Below are 17,073 nucleotides of genomic sequence, written 5' to 3' on the forward strand. Positions count from 1 at the left end.
GGAAGCAGAAAATAATTTTTAAACTTATTAAATTCTCTTTAATTCAATTATGTTTACAATGGTTATCAGTTAGTTCAACTCACACACTTTGTTAATCCCCTACAATGGACATTCATTTCGGTTTCTCATAATTGTCTAAAAATGTTTCACAGTATTCACACACATGAAGGTTTGGATTTTAGAAGGGCAATGAAGGAATTAGATAGCCCTCGAGTCCTTATGTTTACATTGAAAGGCAGGAAAACCCAGCAGGAAATCTGCCACTTTGATTTGATTTGACTCGAATTTTAGTGATATCTGAGGATTTGTTTCAACCCGACTATTTTACAAGCAAGTTCTTTACTTAGATTCCTGAGTAATAAATATGTCAAGATTTACCACAAAGAGCCAAAACAAAAGTATTTTAAGACCCAAGTGGTTTGCTTCAGAGTTTCCCTGTAATTAAAGCTGATTTCTTGCAAGGACAGCTCTTTTTTTATTTCATATTTTTCATTTTCTAAATGCTATATTCTGTTTCCTCATCATTATTTATTCGTTCATTACTAATCCAGCATGACAGAACTTTTTTATGCCAGACACTGTGATGAAGCATTAGAACCTTGACTATTGTTTGTAAAAATGTGCCCAGCGTCTTTTTTCATAGTGTATTCTATAAAAATGTCTAAATTTGTTTTACTTGATCATTTGAAAAAAAGATTGTTAATTTATGTTTCCTATAGTTTCTTTTCCTTGGTGCTCCGAAAGCTCCTGTCGTGAATCTCTTTCAAAAGATGGTCTCCATCCATATTAGTCATAGATTTTTAGAGAGATGGTGAAAGCTTCCTTAGAAGTCATCTGTCCAACTTCCTTGTTTTAAAGATAAGCGAACAGAGATGCAGTGAATTTAAGTGACTCACGCCAGATCTTAGAAATAGTTGATAGAACTGGAAGTAAAAATCTAAGTCACCTGATCCATAATCTCTAATTCTTTCCCCAGTAGAGCAATTCCTGAGCCTTTGGTGTCAAGTGGCTTAACTATGACTAGAAAAGGGAAGGAAATAGGAGAGTGACTTCAAGCATCAGTAGTGTGACTTCAAGCATCAGTAGTGTGATTGGTATAAATGACCTTTTGGGTCTTTTTCAGTCCTGAGAGTCTGTGTTTTGAAGGGTAGCAGAATATGCCACCCTAAATTATACCTCTTTGGCAGAAGGATTATTTTGAGCTGATTATTTTTGAGAAACAGCAGGCACTGCAGAAGCTCTGAAAACAGAGTGGAAGTTACGCTTTTGTAAGGGAAGTTTACATTTATAAAGGAAATCTCTATTTGTAAAGTGTTTCCCTCTGTAAATGTTCCCCTCTCTGTTCAAGGAAGAGAAGGATGCCTCTAAATCATAAGAAAATCTTATCAATGGAGAAGGCACTGACTTAAATCTGTAGAGCAAACATTACCCTTGTTTACTGTGCTTTTCCTGGCAACCTCCCATAACTGCCCCTCCCCACCCCAACATCTTTCTTTTGTCTTTAGCTGAAGATAGTGTTTAAGGTGGTGGCTTGGGCCATCTGAAGGAGTTGACTCATTTTTCCTGGGTATCTCCTGTGTATGCATGAGGTATACATGTTGATAAATGTATGTTTGTTTTGAAATGAGAAAATTTTTATTTTGAAGTATATGGGGAAGCCATTCTGGTTTGGCCTGAATTTTTTTGAACCAAAGAAGCCTGACTTAAAGCCTGTCATACATTGTTCATCTGCTTTAATCATTACCCTAAAATAAAGAATGTACTCTTTAAAGATAAGAATTAATACCTCCCTTCTTATGACGCCAGTACCCTCTGAAAATAAGTCTCCCTTCTCATGATGCCAGCGTCATGTTGACCCACTGTGTATGTGCTAATCTGTAATGAACATCTCCTCGAACCCTTGAAGGAATGTACCCCCGTCATGCTTGATGAAGGTATCTTTGTTTCGAAATGGTATATAACTATGCTGAAAATCGGTCTTCCCCAGAGCACTTTTTTCCCTTGTGAGGGCTTCGACTCCTGGGCTGTCGTCTTCAGTTTGGCTCAAATAAAAAACTCTCTTCTTTTCTTTACTATAGAATAATTATTGATTATCTGTGTCCACAGTTTTTCTCTTGTTAATCTGTCTTTTATTACAGGGGGTCTCGACCAAGAACTCAGAAGGGTAGAGAGAAAATGCTTTTTTCTCCCCTACAGTTTCTATAAAGTGTTCTGGCAAGGGATCATGAACTAGAGACCCCACAGTTTCTCTTTATAGCATAATAAACTCACAGGCATTGAATATTCCTGCTATTCAAACTCACAGACTGAAATATACTTTCAAAGGAAAAAGCTGCCTGAGGAGACTTTGAATAATGTAATACTGCCATCTAGTATCAAAATTTTTAAACTACCTAAAAATATATTGTGTGCTTACTATTGGAGGGAAAAGTATCTTCCTATTTATGTGCAATAGTAAATTTCTACAGAAGAGTGACACAAATATAGTCAGAAAACAAATCTTTGTATATAGTATTTGATAACATTCATAACTAGTAAAAATGCCAAAATAATTCCAGAAACACCAGCTAAAATGAAATTGGGAAGTGTAAGTTTCTAATTTTGTTCGTTTTCAAAATTGTGTTGGCTATTCTGGGTCCCTTGAATTCGCATGTAAATATTATGATCACGGGGCCGGCCCGGTGGCGCAAGCGGTTAAGTGCCTACGTTCTGCTTTGGCGGCTGGGGTTTGCCGGTTGGGATCCCGGGCGCGCACTGACACACTGCTTGTCAGGCCTTGCTCTGGTGGCATCCCATATAAAGTAGAGGAAGATGGGCATGGATGTTAACTCAAGGCTGATCTTCCTCACACACACACACACACACACAAAATAAATAAATAAATAAAAATTCAGTTGCTTTAAAAAGAAAAAAATATTATGATCATCTTGTCAATTTCTAAAAAAAAAAAAGAGGCCAGCTGGGATTTTGGTAGGGATTGCATTGAATCTGTAGATCAATTTTGGGAGTATTGTCATCTTAATATTAAATCTTCTGATCTATGAATATGAATGTCTTTCCATTTATTAAATCTTTAATTTCTTTCAATAATGTTTTGTAGTTTTCAGAGTATAAGTTTTTTTCACTTCTTTTGTTAAATTAATTCCTAAGTATTTTATTCTTGATGGTAATGTAAATGGAATTATTTTCTTAATTTCATTTTTGGATTATTCATTGCTAGTGTATAGAAATATATTTGATTTTTGTACAGTAATGCATCACTTAATGACAGGGATATGTTCTGAGAAATGTGTCGTTAGACGATTTCATCATTGTTCAAACATCATAGAGCGTAAACCTAAACCTAGATGGTATAGCCTGGGACACACCTAGGCTATATGATACTAATCTTATGGGACCACTGTTGTATATGCGGCCTGTTGTTGACTGAAACGTCATTATTCGGCAAATGACTGTATATTGATCTTGTACCCTGAAATCTTGCTGAACTTGTTTATTAGTTCTAACCTTTTATTGGATTCCTTTGGATATTCTATATACCACATTACATAATGTACAAATACAGATAGTTTTACTTCTTCCTTTCTGATGTGAATGCCTTTTATTTCTTTTTCTTCCCTAATTTCTGTTGCTGGAACCTCCAGTGCAATGTTGAATAGAAGCAGCAAGAGCCGACATCTTGTCTTGTTCCTGATCTTAAGGGGACAACATTTAGTGTTTCACCATTAAGGATGATGTTCGCTGTGGGTTTTTCATAGATGCCCTTTATCAGGTTGAGGAAGTTCCCTTCTATTCCTAGTTTGTTGAAGGTTTTTTTCATGAGTGTTTTTATCATGTTGAGTTTTGTCAAATGCCTTTTCTGTATCTATTGAGATGATCATGTGGTTTTTGACCTATATATTCTATTGATATCGTGTATACCATAGGCAGAATAATGCCCTACCCAAAGATGTTCATGTTCTAATGCCCAGAACCTGTGAGTTTGTTGACCTTAAAATAGAGAGATTATCCTGGATTATCAGGTGGGCCCAGCGTAATCACAAGGGTCCTTAAAAGTGGAAGAGGGAGGCAGAAGGAGAACCAGAAAGATGGCAGCATGAGAAGGACTCTGTCCAATGTTGCTCACTTTGAATGTGGAGGCATACAAGGAATGTGGTGGTCTCTAGAAGCTGGAAAAGTCAAGGAGGTAGATTCTCCCCTAGAGCCTCCAAAAAAGGAATGCTGACCTACTAATGCCTGATTTTAGCCACATGAGACCCATTTTGGAATTCTGAACTCAAGAACTGTATGATAATAAATTTGTGTTGTTTTAAACCATTAAGGTCATAGTAATTTATTTCAGCAGCAATAGGAAACTAATACAGTGTATTACATTAAATGATTTTCAGATATTAAACTAACCTTGAATTCCTGGGATAAATCCCAGTTGATCATGGCATATAATTCTTTTTGTTAGATTTGGTTTGCTAGTGTTTTATTGACGATTTTTGAGTACATATTCATAAGAGATATTGGTTGGTTGTTTTGTGTGTGTGTGATGTCTTTGTCTGGCTTTGGTGTCAGGGTAATACTGACCTCATAGAATGAACTGGGAAGTGTTCCTCCTTTTTCTATTAATATAGGCACTCCAACTTTATTATAGTTGCTGCTTGCATGATATATCTTTGTCCATCCTTTTACTTTCAACCTATTTGAAACCTGTCTTTAATCTAGATTTCCCATGCAATAGATTTCCTCTGTAATAACTGATGATATTTTTATTACAATGAATAAAACTGCATTTATCTTACTAGCTGCTCTTTTTTAATTTGCTGATGTAAACCTTTATTTTCACTACTGTAATAACTTCTTGTTTCCATATGCTCTCTGGTTCTCTTTCTTGCACTGAACTTTGGGTATTTTGGCTTTTTTTTTGTTTTGCTTAAAATAAAATTTAGTAACCATATTTGGACCCACTATTTTTTCCTACTGATCTATGAAATCTGTAAGTCTCAGAACCACTAAACTAGAAAATTTCCAAGACTAGATTAGAGATATATTGTACATACAACATAGGTTGTATCTATGGAACAAGTTTGTTAAACTTCTGAGTAATTTTCTAGGTAATAAAATTTTAGCAGTATTTTTGCTTTAATTCATAATTTTCGAAGGCATTATAAAACTGACTTTGCAAAAGGGCTGTAAACCGTATTAAAATTACTACTGTACACTGAATAATTGAAAACCATCTGGATGTCAGATAATATAGCTTGGTTAAATTATAATGAAATCATATAATAGTTATCTATTAAAAGTCATGCTTTATAATAGTATTATATGACGTGGAAAGATGTTCAACTACAGGTTCAGGTTGTCCTGTTCTAGTAACTGCTCCCTCCCCTAACCTTTTGCGCATATTGTAGCTTCCCAAGGTGCTTTACCACATGTGTCAGCTTTCTTTAATCTTGCTCACTCCTTTGTAAATAGTCGCTTCATTAAACCCTGTTCAAACACCTCACTTTAGTGCGTCATCTATTTCCTGCCGGGACCCTGGGAAACATTATACACAGGTTAATGGTGAAATTACACTGTTACTCTGTGGTTGGTGAAATTATAGAGAAAACAATAAATGCCTATCTTTTAAAAAGTATTACTATGTTTTGTACACTACAGCTAATAATAGTGAGGGTTACCATTAATTAAATGTATTTTTAGTTGTATACTATTCTTTTTTTTTTTTTTGAGGAAGATTGGCTGTACGCTAACATCTGTTGCCAATCTTCCTTTTTTTTTTCCCTCCCCAAGGCCCCAGTACATAGTTGTATATCATAGTTGTAGAGATGTAGCTCTTCTATGCAGAATGCCACCTCAGCATAGCTTGATGAGTGGTGAGTAGATCCGTGCCCAGGATCCAAATTGGTAAACCCTGGGCCACTGAAGCTGAACACTCGAACTTAACCACTATGCCACTTGGCCGACCCATATACTATTCTTTATATATCGTCTCATTTAATCCTTTAAATAACTCTATGAGATATAATAGTTATCATCATCCCCAGTTTATACATTAGGACACATGAAATATCATTGATTACTGTGAATTAATGTATTGTCATTGTTTTCTTTTATAGATCATTCACGAGAAGTCTTGGAGCAATTAGTAGGCCCAAACAAGCTAAAGCAAGTGACATGGACTGTTTATTGATGCTTATTGAAGCTTGTCAAAGCTATGATCGTCATACTACTGTCCCAGGAAACAATGGTCTTAGAGATTGGCTTTCCAATAATATGGTTTGTGCTTTGAAGTTAACCAGACCCTTAAACATTTTAATAGTGCTGTTGTTCTGTGTTTGTTTAATGAGTCATTGTTTTTGAAATGGTAATCGTAACATGCCCTCTGATGTATTTGGAGTGGGAGTGAAGTGTTGTGTTTGTTGCGTAAATAACAAAATTTCAAATTACCTGTCTTCCCCGTAGATTTCCTTCTCCTACCTAGATATTTGAGCTGTTATAAATTTACCAATATGGATAAACATTAGGAAAATTCTAAGTAAAGTTACTTCTAAAAGCATAATTACCTTCCTAGCTATTTTCTGGCTCCTACCTACCTGAAGTATTTAAATGCCCATTTGTAACCGAACTCAATGGGTTTGTCTCTTGGTGAGTGCAAAGTGGAAAAGCACAACCAAGGCAGAAGTAGGTGAAGAAAAGGTTTTTTGCTTGCACAAGCAATGGAGACCACCGGGGATATCTCCCCAAAGCAGTGTCTCCCTGAGCTCAGTGCTGGTGGAAACTTTATACACAAGACAGCAGAAGATAACAGGTTTATTTATAACAACTGTGTAACAACTGTGCTCATTCAGGGTGCATGCATAGCAGGTAAACATGCTACTACATACATGATCTGAAAATGGCTGCTTAGACCCTCCCAGAGGAGGAGAATTTAAGATGCTAATGAATTTAAGGTAACTTTAGGACACTTAGAGCTGGAACATTTGCAGGGGTCTTGCTGCAAACATGTAAGTTTATCTGCAAGATAGCAACATCTGCAAAAATGGGAACATCAATTTCTGCAAAACAGAACGCATAGTTTCTTCCTGTCTGAAAAACATTGGACAGACCATGTTAGTTATTGAGCAGATCCTCAGTAACCTTTTCTTTGCCTGGTTCCCTGTTCACACATTGGCCAAAAGCAAAGCTGAACATCAGGCCTATAAATTCTTTACAGAATTTAATATTTCAATGAAACAGAGAAATATAATAGTTTAATGTCATAATCCATGACATAATACACCTTAGCCATTCAGCATATGAACATTACTGAGCCCCTTGCCCAGCCATTATTTCATTGATTTTTACGGCTACTTTTCCCAAATACGTCTATGAACTTCCTTCCTTAAAAACTGCATTCAGGAATGTGTAAGAATTAGTAAATACAAAATATCATTACAGAGGTTGTATCCAGAAGCTCTATTGGTTTTCACATTGTGAAATAAACAGCACAGGTCTTAGTTTTCAAATGAGATGTATTACTTTTCTATAATCAAAAAATTCCCTGAAGTATACTGTGCTTAAACTGCCCCTAAATTCAGCATATTCCCTGTGCCATGAGCCTGTCTCAGTGGGACTTTGTCAAGATTTCCTATTTTAACTCTGATGTAGTGAAAAGCTAAGAGAGTAAGGTATGGTAAGTTTCTTGTACCTGTTTACAGGGAGGGTTTACATATTCAACTCTGTTTCTCGTCCTCACTATTAATTACTTTATAAATGTGGTATGTTTATAGTGTGGCTATATATATATTGCCACTGCATAAGTGGCACATATGTATCTACGTGTAAAATGAGTAAGGCCATAGTTCCATCTATGACATTTTTCTGAAGGCAAATTCAGTAAAATTTAATATTGAACATCTAAGTCAATAGCTTTTTCCCCTTTTTGGGAATATAGTTTCAAGATCTAAAATGTCAGCTTTTTAGGGTTTGTGAAGGATTTATCTTCCTAAAGCAGTTTGCAGTTTGATCTTGCTTTTTTTTATGTTGCTGGTTGTATTAGCTATTTCTTACCACCCTGTTTAAAATCTCTGTACCTCATTCCCTACCCCACCTATCCCTATCTCCCTGACCTCTCTTTTTCTCCTTACCACCTATCACCATCTGACATCTGTTTTATTTATTATCTGTCTCTTCACCCCAGAATATAAGCTTCATGAAGACAGAAATTTTTGTCTTGTTTTTTAACTGTTGTATCCCCAGTGCCTAGAAAACAGTGTCTGGTACATAATAAGCATCCAAATATTTGTTGAATGAATGGACAAGAAAATAAATAAAGGAGAAAAGAAATAAATAACAGTAACACATACTTCTAGCTTCCGTTCTGACATGTAGAGAGATTAGAAGTCATCACTCCCATCCTCACAATAAGATAAAAGCTGAACAAACTGAAAATCATGAAGCAGTACAGTATTATTTGAAAGTGGACTTGGATTAGTTGTAAATGTATACTACAAACTCTAGGGCAACCACTAAAAAAAATTTTTAAGTAAGTATAATTGGTATCGTAAGGCAGGAGAGAAAATGGAATCACATAAAATGCTCAATTAAAACCAGAGAAGGCAGAAAAAAAGAGTAGAACACAAAAAAAAGAACAGGGGCAATGGATAGGAAAATTAAAAATATGGTAGGAATTAATCCAACTGTATGAATAACCACTTGAGATGTGAATGGTTTTAATACAAACCTGTTAAGCTATGAAGTCACTTCAAGTCTCACTGTTATAAACATGAGAGACTCAAAAATATTTTAAGTAATATTTGGATACCTCAAAGACCTTCTTGGGCCCTCTTCATAAATCATTAAGATAACAGAAACAGGGTTGTAGATATTTAAAATTAAATCTACTCTTTGCCTCATCAAGTTGATTTCTAATGGTGCTCCAGAGTTTAATTTTCTCTTTCTTATCTTGCTGAGAAGAGCAATAACCAGAATACCCTGAATTTTCAAAGCATATGTCAATAAAACTTTCCTCTCAAATATCATCCAATGCCACTGTAGCCTGTAATTTCTATTAATTTCAACCAAGGCTGAATCAAAATTTTGAGTTTATAATTTTTAAGCCCCAGTAGACCAATGGAAATTGGATGCAGCAAGAGTTGACTGGCTGGGCTGTAATAAACTCTGACTTCCAAAGTTCAAGAATCACAAGTAAATAAATTTCAAGATCCTCTGTGACCCCAGCTCCAAAACTCCCATCTAATTATCCTGTTTTCCTATCTAAGCAACAACTTACCCTTAATTGCTTTCTCCACATTTCTGCTGTATGACTGTAACTCTGATCATGCCTCCCTGGTGTCCTAATCCCACTGGCATGTGTATATTATTAGAAAGCAGAATGTAAGTGTCATAAACAATTCCTAAGCAGTATATAAGAACATGAGAGTACATTGGAAAGGCTGCACTTTATACTTCACTTGTAACCTATATAGTGGTAGTGTTTAGTTTTAAATTAGAGAATAGGAAATACAGTACATATAATTAGTACAAAATTACAAGACCCAAAGGTAAAAAGGAGGTCTCCCTCCCATCCCAGTCCTCCAGCTATCTGGTACCCTCTCAGAAGGCAACCACTGTTACCAGTGTCTTATTTTAGTGATATTCTATGTATACTGCAAGCAAGTATGTATTTTATACACATACATACATATGTAGGTATATACATACATCTTTTTTATATAAATAGTAATATGCTATAGACATTCTTATTCACATTGTTTCTCATTTATGTCATAGTGTTTTTATTGATATATAAGATCCTGACAAGCTGAGGCATGTAGTGGTGGCAAAACCAATTTCTAGCTAACCTTAGTGAGGCATAAAGAGGGACCATAAGGTGTCACAGTACAGAGTATGAAGAAAATTCTAAAATCTTTATTTTTATCCATGGTTGTCAATTGAGGCCCTATAATGTACTAAATACTATATTAGGCACTTTATACTTCCATTTAATACAATAGCCATTTGAGGTGAGGTTTATAAATTTTGTTACTATTTAATAGATGAAGAAATTAAAGCTCAGAGAGCTTAACTAGGCCAAAATCCCAACTAGAAAGTGACAAGAGTTACCTGATTCCAAAGCCCATGTATTCTGTACCATACTAACTGCATCTTTGATCTTTACAGATAATTTTTTTAAAATACCAGTATTCTTCAGGGACCGGCCCAGTGGCATAGCGGTTAAGTTCGCACACTCTGCTTCAGCAGCCCAGGGTTCGCAGGTTCGGATCCCGGGCATGGACTGATACACTGCTTGTCAAGCCATGCTGAGGCGGCATCCCATATAAAGCAGAGGAAGATGGGCACAGATGTTAGCCCAGGGCCAATCTTCCTTAGCAAAAAGAGGGGGATTGGCATCGGATGTTAGCTCAGGGCTAATCTTCCTCACACACACAAAATATATATATATAGTATTCTCCAATATTTTGTACTTAGATACATCATATAGTTGTCCTCAACTACAGAAACAGACTCTTGCTACAATATCTAATTCCTCTCCACTGCTTAAATTACCTGTTGCTACCATTGGGCATTGCCTTCTATAATTATATTCCTATAGCAGTAAAATGAGGAAAAAAAAATTACAAATAGAGATTTGGCATAATGCAGAACTAGTTACACGACACAGGCTGACAAAACTTTAAACCTTCATATTTTGGAAACAAGATCTGCTATTTAACAGGAATTGCATTCTTTAAACTGGAGAATCTTTTAGGGTTAAACCCCAACATTGCCATATCCATCCTTGGAAGCACTTTGACAACTCAAGGCTGAAAATCCCACACTGTGCTTGTTGTCAGTCCGTTGTTTTCCTGCCTAGTGGGCTCTGGAAGTGAATATTCTACCACTTTGTGCAGGTGATGCTGAATGCTGTGTCCACTGAACTGGGGTCGCCCAGGGTCACCAATCAATACTCGAGTTCCGTGGGTCCAAAAGCAGTTCTTCAGCCATTGATGAAGACTATCTGCAAGGTCTTCATCATAAAACATATCTCCAAGCATGACAAGGTCCCACTTATCTTGTTCCAAATCCAAAATGTTTTTGGTTAAAATGGGAAAAGGATTCAGTTGGTTCAATTCACAATTTAGTGTGATAGCCATTCCTGCAACTTTAAAAAAGCACATAATGAATTGAGATATGCTAGGCTGTTTAATTCCCTATTGATTAATTTAAGTAATTTAGAAAATCTCATAACAATATTTTTTTCCCTTTTTGGTGAAAGTTGTTTTTTTAGTTAAGGAAGCTGCAATTTTCAAATATATGAATGGATATCCTGAAAATAAAACAAACAATACAAAACACCTGCAAATGTTGAGGTTTTCAGGAACATGTGCTGATCTCAATAACCAAGAGTTTTGGTTTGTTAGGGCTATACAGGAGACAGGGAAACAAGCCTTGGGCGAGAAAGCTGGCAAGTTAGAACTGGGACCCCTGTATAAAATAAGAATCTTCAAGGGCTAGATCCTCAGTGAAAGGGAAGACTAGAAGAAAACCAGATAAAATTAAAACTTACCTGTCTCAACTTGGGTTCTAATGGAACAAAATCTCCCTCAAAGACACAGGCCTATCCTCACTTGGGTTTTGGGTCAAATAAACACCCACCTACATATTTCAGGAAATTCCTAGCTCAGAAATTAACAGTAAGTGCTCCCAGGTTGGTATCACTTTGGGATATCTGACAGACACAAATACAAATCCTCTTGGGAAAAATGCACCGTCAACTCAGGCCTACATGATTCCCACAGATAATGTCCCACTGAACAAAATTCACAATATCAGATTGCAAAATACACATGGAAATAAGCTATCACATTGAGGCATTTGTAGTTATTTATCCTGGAAGAAAAGAAGATGAGCTTTGAATATTTTTCAATATGAAATCCTTACTAGGGTCTATGTCGTTGGCCAAGACCCTTGATGCCCCACTCATCTTTGCAGCAATAGCTGTCGCTCCACATCCACTCCCAAGATCCAACACAGATTTTCCTCTGACAACGTCAGGATTATCCAAAAAATACCTAAGTTAGAAAAAGAGAAAGCGAAAAACATTATCTAAGAGAGATGGGAGAAGGTCGGTAAGAGATGTCCAAAAAGAATTTCTTTGAGTTGACTGGACAAAGAAATAGTGGAACTTAGCAGAAGAATTTGGTCCAACCTTGGCAAGTCTGTCCTGACTAGCGTGAGACAAAATGTTAATCTTAAGAGCTGGGCAGAAGTGGCAGAGAGAGGCCCTGATCATTTGGTCTTTCTCTTTAGCAGTTGTGAAGAGCAGTTCCACACAACTGAGCACTTACTATGATCCAGACACTACCAAGCACCAAGAATATAGACTGACAAAGTGCTGCTAAAATCAGGACTCAGTAGGCTAACCCCAAATTAACCATCTCCTTTTGATTGTCCATTAGACTGGTTTTACCGACTGCTTGAATTGTATTATAATGACCTCTCTGGTAAGGTATGATCAAAGTCCAGTTCAACCAAAGATTTGGACCAGGATTAAGTAGTAACCAAACAAGTGAAGATGAAGAGGAAAACACTGAAATAATAAATCAACTGACACTCGATCTTAGTATTGGAGTAATAAAGAATAGCAGGGACTAAGGCAAAGTAAGGGTGTACATGCCCTGTCTAAAGCGACAGTTGCTAGCCATCTTCAGCTAATTGTTGCCACATAGAAATCCCGTGTTATCAGAGATTCCTGTTTTTCAAATCAAAGTAGATTTTTAGATGAAATCTCTCAAGTTTTAAATGTTAGCAACTGATCTGTTATAAGTTTACAAATAAAGGCCAAACAAAAGACATCTGTGGGTCACCAGTTTGTGACCTCTGATTCAGACAGTCTCTTAAGGAGTTTGACTGTGTTTATATTTGGAGTTGATAAACGATAACTTTAATAGACATCACTTAAAATGTCAGTATTTTAAAAATATGATGTAAGTAAATAAAGCTTGAAAATTTGGCAACACAACAACCAGAAAATTGGAATTGTTTGATACCACCTGGAAAGTTTTCTAGTCCTTGGGATTCTCCAAAAAGCTCTATGTTTGCATTTATTTATTTTGCATTTAAAACTATAGTCATGTGCCGCATAATGACGTTTCGGTCAACGATGGACCGCATATACACCTGTGGTCCCATAAAATTAGTACCATATAGCCTAGGTGTGTAGTAGGCTATACCATCTGGGTTTGTGTAAGTACACTCTGTGATGTTCACACAGTGACGAAATTGCGTTTCTCAGAACATATCCCCGTGGTTAAGTGACGCATGACTGTATATACAACATCAATTCTGTTAGGCCATACCGTTCCTGTGAAAGAGAAATCCACATCCTTCTCATTTCACAGCTTTGTAACCTCAAAGCATAAACATTAAATCATTTACCAAGCCAAGAGCAAAGACTAGATGAAATGCTGAAGGTCCTTGGCTTTGTTTCAGCAGCTGTGTTTTAATAAAAGCATAGTGTGAATGTGTGAGAAAATGTAGTAGAGAAGACCTTTGCAGCATGGGGAGCTGGAAGGGGGAACCTTAACAACACAGGTTCGGGTCCAGAGTTCACCTGAGATGTCAGCAAACCACTAAAGAAGAGGGAATCCTTGAGCAGCCCAATCACTCATATCTCTTATTCTTTGGGAGATGGAGAGGCAACGACGGAGGAAGTGTGAGGCTTAAGGAGCAACATTTACAGGATTAAACTAGGAGAACTGAAGGACTGGGGCTTTAGGTTCCATTGAGGAACTGCACTGGCCATACATTATGAACCATGAACCTGAGGATACTGTGAGATTTCTGGATCACTTATAGCTATCTAGGGTCTCGACAGGTGACCCTAGCATCTCTCTTAGGGAGAGAACTATATTTGGGGAAATACCTTGATAAGCTTGGAGTAGAAGGGAGAACTGTGCAACAAAGCACCAAAAAATATTCTTAATCTGCTCTAAATTAGGAAAACAAGAATTTTGGGTTTTGCTCTGGTTTTTTGTCAGCGGCAAGGAGAATGCAGAGTTGGAAGGGGCTGAAAAGAGAAAGGATCTGTAGCAGCCTTAAAGGTTCCCATTTCAACAGGGGCAGTACCTAGACAGGGCTTGGCCTCCGGGCCAGTAGATTGCCCAGTACGGGTCGCTGTGGGGCCATAGGTCAGCTCTTTCCCACCAGAACTTGCATCTAGGGGTCAAAAGCCGCAACTGGATTTCGGGGGTGAGGCTGCCCCTGTTGGTGACTTCAGTGTTCTCCTCCAGGAAAGCTTTCATCTCAGGGTCCAAAAAGCTTCCAGTTCCTCTCCAGGGGCAGTGGCCCCAGGGAAACAAGGGAGGACCACTGTTCCTCACAGCCTTCAGAGAAACACCGAAGTGGTTCATGGGAAGCAGGGCAAATGCTCTCCAGCCTAGGCTCAAAGCCATCAGGCCTTTTCCAAAACACAGGTTCTGTCAATGTTGCTGTTGGTAAGAGCTGCTCCTCACAGGGAAAGAACAAGGGTCTGGCTGCCAACTTGCTCTCAACTGGAATCTCTGGATCTCTGAAAACAGAAATAATACTGAAAATTCCAAGGCTCACTGGCAGTTCCAAATCCTATTACGTAGTAAGACAATATTACAGTGTAAGTTCTGTAGCAGATGATTCAGAAGTGCAAGTTCATTTTAGATGAAGACATAGGTGCATCAATTTAGGAAAATTCAATCTTTTACAAGGATGTCTTTTCACAACAGGATGCTTTTAATAATTTAGAACAACAAATATACAACTATTTGATTTTGAGAGAAATCCTCAGGAACATGCCTGTTACAGAAAATCAAGTATACGCTTGGCAATTATAAACAAACAAAAGTCCCCCTCTTCAGGAAGCTTAGATTCTAGTGGTGAGAAAGAGCAATTAACAGGGCACACACAGTTCTTGCTTTTATGAAGTCTAGCCAAGAGGTGTCGACGTTAACAAACTACAGTTGTCTGTGGGCAGCAGCATAGAAATTATACTGACTACACCCTATTTTGATAAAGATTGTCGTAGCATAAAACATCAATGTAATCAAGACTCAGATTTTTTCCTTAAAAAAAAAAACTTTAGGGCCGGCCCCGTAGCTTAGCAGTTAAGTGCAGGCGCTCCGCTGCTGGCGGCTGGGGTTCAGATCCTGGGCGCGCACCAACGCACCGCTTCTCCGGCCATGCTGAGGCCGTGTCCCACATACAGCAACTAGAAGGATGTGCAACTATGACATACAGCTGTCTACCGGGGCTTTGAGGGAAAAAAAAGGAGGAGGATTGGCAATAGATGTTAGCTCAGAGCCAGTCTTCCTTAGCAAAAAGAGGAGGATGAGCATGGATGTTAGCTCATGGCTGACCTTCCTCACCAAAAAAAAAAAAACACATTCTAAAAAAAAAAACTTTATGGATTTAATTGTAATAAAAGAATATTAACTCCCAAGTCTCTTTCTGTAAATATCTCTGATGATCCTTACCAAGCCTGGGCTGAAAAGTCTTGTTCCAACAGAAAACACCTTGATAAGAATAAGTAGGAATGAGGAAGAGTAGTTTTAACACAAATTATACACCCAAGTTGTTTGGGACCTCTCATCTGTTCTGCATAAATGTTTTAGTCTTATATCCACCCAAGTATTTAGAGAAGGGGCCACAAACTTAAATGCCAGCCAGCAGCCAGACTGTGGATAAATGAATGATGCAGGCTGGTTATAAGGTAAAAGGGCGGTGATGACAACCTGGAGACTGTTTCTCAACAGTCCAAAGGGGCCAGCAAACTGCTGCCAGGCAGGAACATGCTGCCAGATCTTCCAATGTCTCAAGATAATCCAGATATTTACATATAAAACTCCACTTTTAAACGCTGGCGATTAATTAAAATATCAAAACACAGGGCAGGCCAAAATGCCTGTCAGGCCACTAGTGTGTGAACTCAGGAGAGACTTTCAGTGGGTGTTAGCTCTCCCACAAACCTGAGGGTTTGTGCCCTCAGGATCCCAGGGTCTCTAACAGCCTGACTTCTCAGGGAACTAATTCTGTTAGGCAGTATTGGGTCAGCCCTTGAATCGCATAAGCCTAAGGTTTAAAAATAAAGCAGAGTAAATATGAGATGATTTGGGTTTTGGACACCACGTCTTCTAGACCGACGCCTCCCCCTCCACCCCAGCGCCAATGGAACATCGGTTATGAATACGTGTTTATGTGGCGGACACTGTACATGTGTTAACTGGTAAGGAAAGAAGACAGGGTAAAAAGTGTAAGTTCCAACGGTGTTTGTGACCACGTTATTTTTCCCTCCAAGAGGATAGGAGACAATCTTAAAGGGGCAGGCACAGTCCTCCTTTTCTCCTTACCTGTCTTTGCTAACACCGCCCTGGGAAGCTAAGCTCAGGGCACGTCTGTCACTTGCCCTTGAGCCTCTTTTCTCGCATTCTTTACAACCGAACGTAGGTTCCGCTTCCAAGCCGGAAGCTGCCGCCGAGCAGCAACACTGGGTCCCCAGCCCTCCCGCTCCGCCCTGCGCCCTTCGTCCCAGCAGCGCCTGCTCTCCCTTTTCCTGCGCTTTCTTAAAGGGGCAGGAAGCGCGAAACCACAGCATGCCCTGACCTCACTTCGGAAATAAGAGAACTTCAAATTCTGATTTCCAAAAAATCCATTCTGAAACTGTGGAGCATCTGCTTTGTGCCAAACACAGTCCTAGGCACTGTGCACAGATTGATGAGCAAAATAGACACAGTATAAGCCCTTATGATGCTTACAGTCAACTAAGATTAAATTGTAATCCCTTTTATAATAATTTCCATAAACGTAAAATCTAAATCTATTTGCAATCTGTATCACTCAAGTTCTGGACCTATATGTCCATCTTCCAACCCCTCATTCAACACATTTCAAATTAACTGACCATATCACCTGACAACAATTAAAACCTGCTCTAGAGTGCCAAAGGGAAAAAAAAAATTGACCCAAGAAATAGGCAAAGCACATTTCTGCATCTTAGTCTGCAGTTTGAGAAATGAACTGGCAGCTGCCGTTCAAAATTAGAGCTTGTTGCTTCGGTTCTGTGCTTCT

The 17,073-nt window shown here is 38.1% G+C and overlaps 2 protein-coding genes across 2 annotated transcripts in view; one reads left to right on the forward strand and one right to left on the reverse strand.

Annotated features, from left to right (window-relative positions):
* AMN1 (antagonist of mitotic exit network 1 homolog) overlaps positions 1 to 6,553 on the forward strand; it is a 49,691-nt gene extending 43,138 nt beyond the window's left edge. The window contains exon 7 of the mRNA XM_058558544.1: positions 6,111 to 6,553. Within this exon, the coding sequence (XP_058414527.1) occupies positions 6,111 to 6,184 (74 nt within the window). The 3' untranslated portion in view covers positions 6,185 to 6,553. The remainder of the gene's footprint in view (positions 1 to 6,110) is intronic.
* A 3,180-nt stretch (positions 6,554 to 9,733) lies between these two features.
* ETFBKMT (electron transfer flavoprotein subunit beta lysine methyltransferase) lies at positions 9,734 to 16,470 on the reverse strand. The gene is made up of 4 exons (XM_058558543.1): positions 16,356 to 16,470; positions 14,104 to 14,545; positions 11,917 to 12,047; positions 9,734 to 11,137 (listed from the first exon to the last, which is right to left on the reverse strand). Exons 2-4 carry the CDS (start codon positions 14,427 to 14,429, stop codon positions 10,794 to 10,796), a joined length of 801 nt encoding a protein of 266 aa, XP_058414526.1. The 5' UTR covers positions 14,430 to 14,545; positions 16,356 to 16,470; the 3' UTR covers positions 9,734 to 10,793.
* Between the last annotated feature and the right edge of the window lie 603 nt (positions 16,471 to 17,073).

Source organism: Diceros bicornis, chromosome 17 (assembly GCF_020826845.1).
Source record: "Diceros bicornis minor isolate mBicDic1 chromosome 17, mDicBic1.mat.cur, whole genome shotgun sequence".
Classification (NCBI taxonomy): domain Eukaryota; kingdom Metazoa; phylum Chordata; class Mammalia; order Perissodactyla; family Rhinocerotidae; genus Diceros; species Diceros bicornis.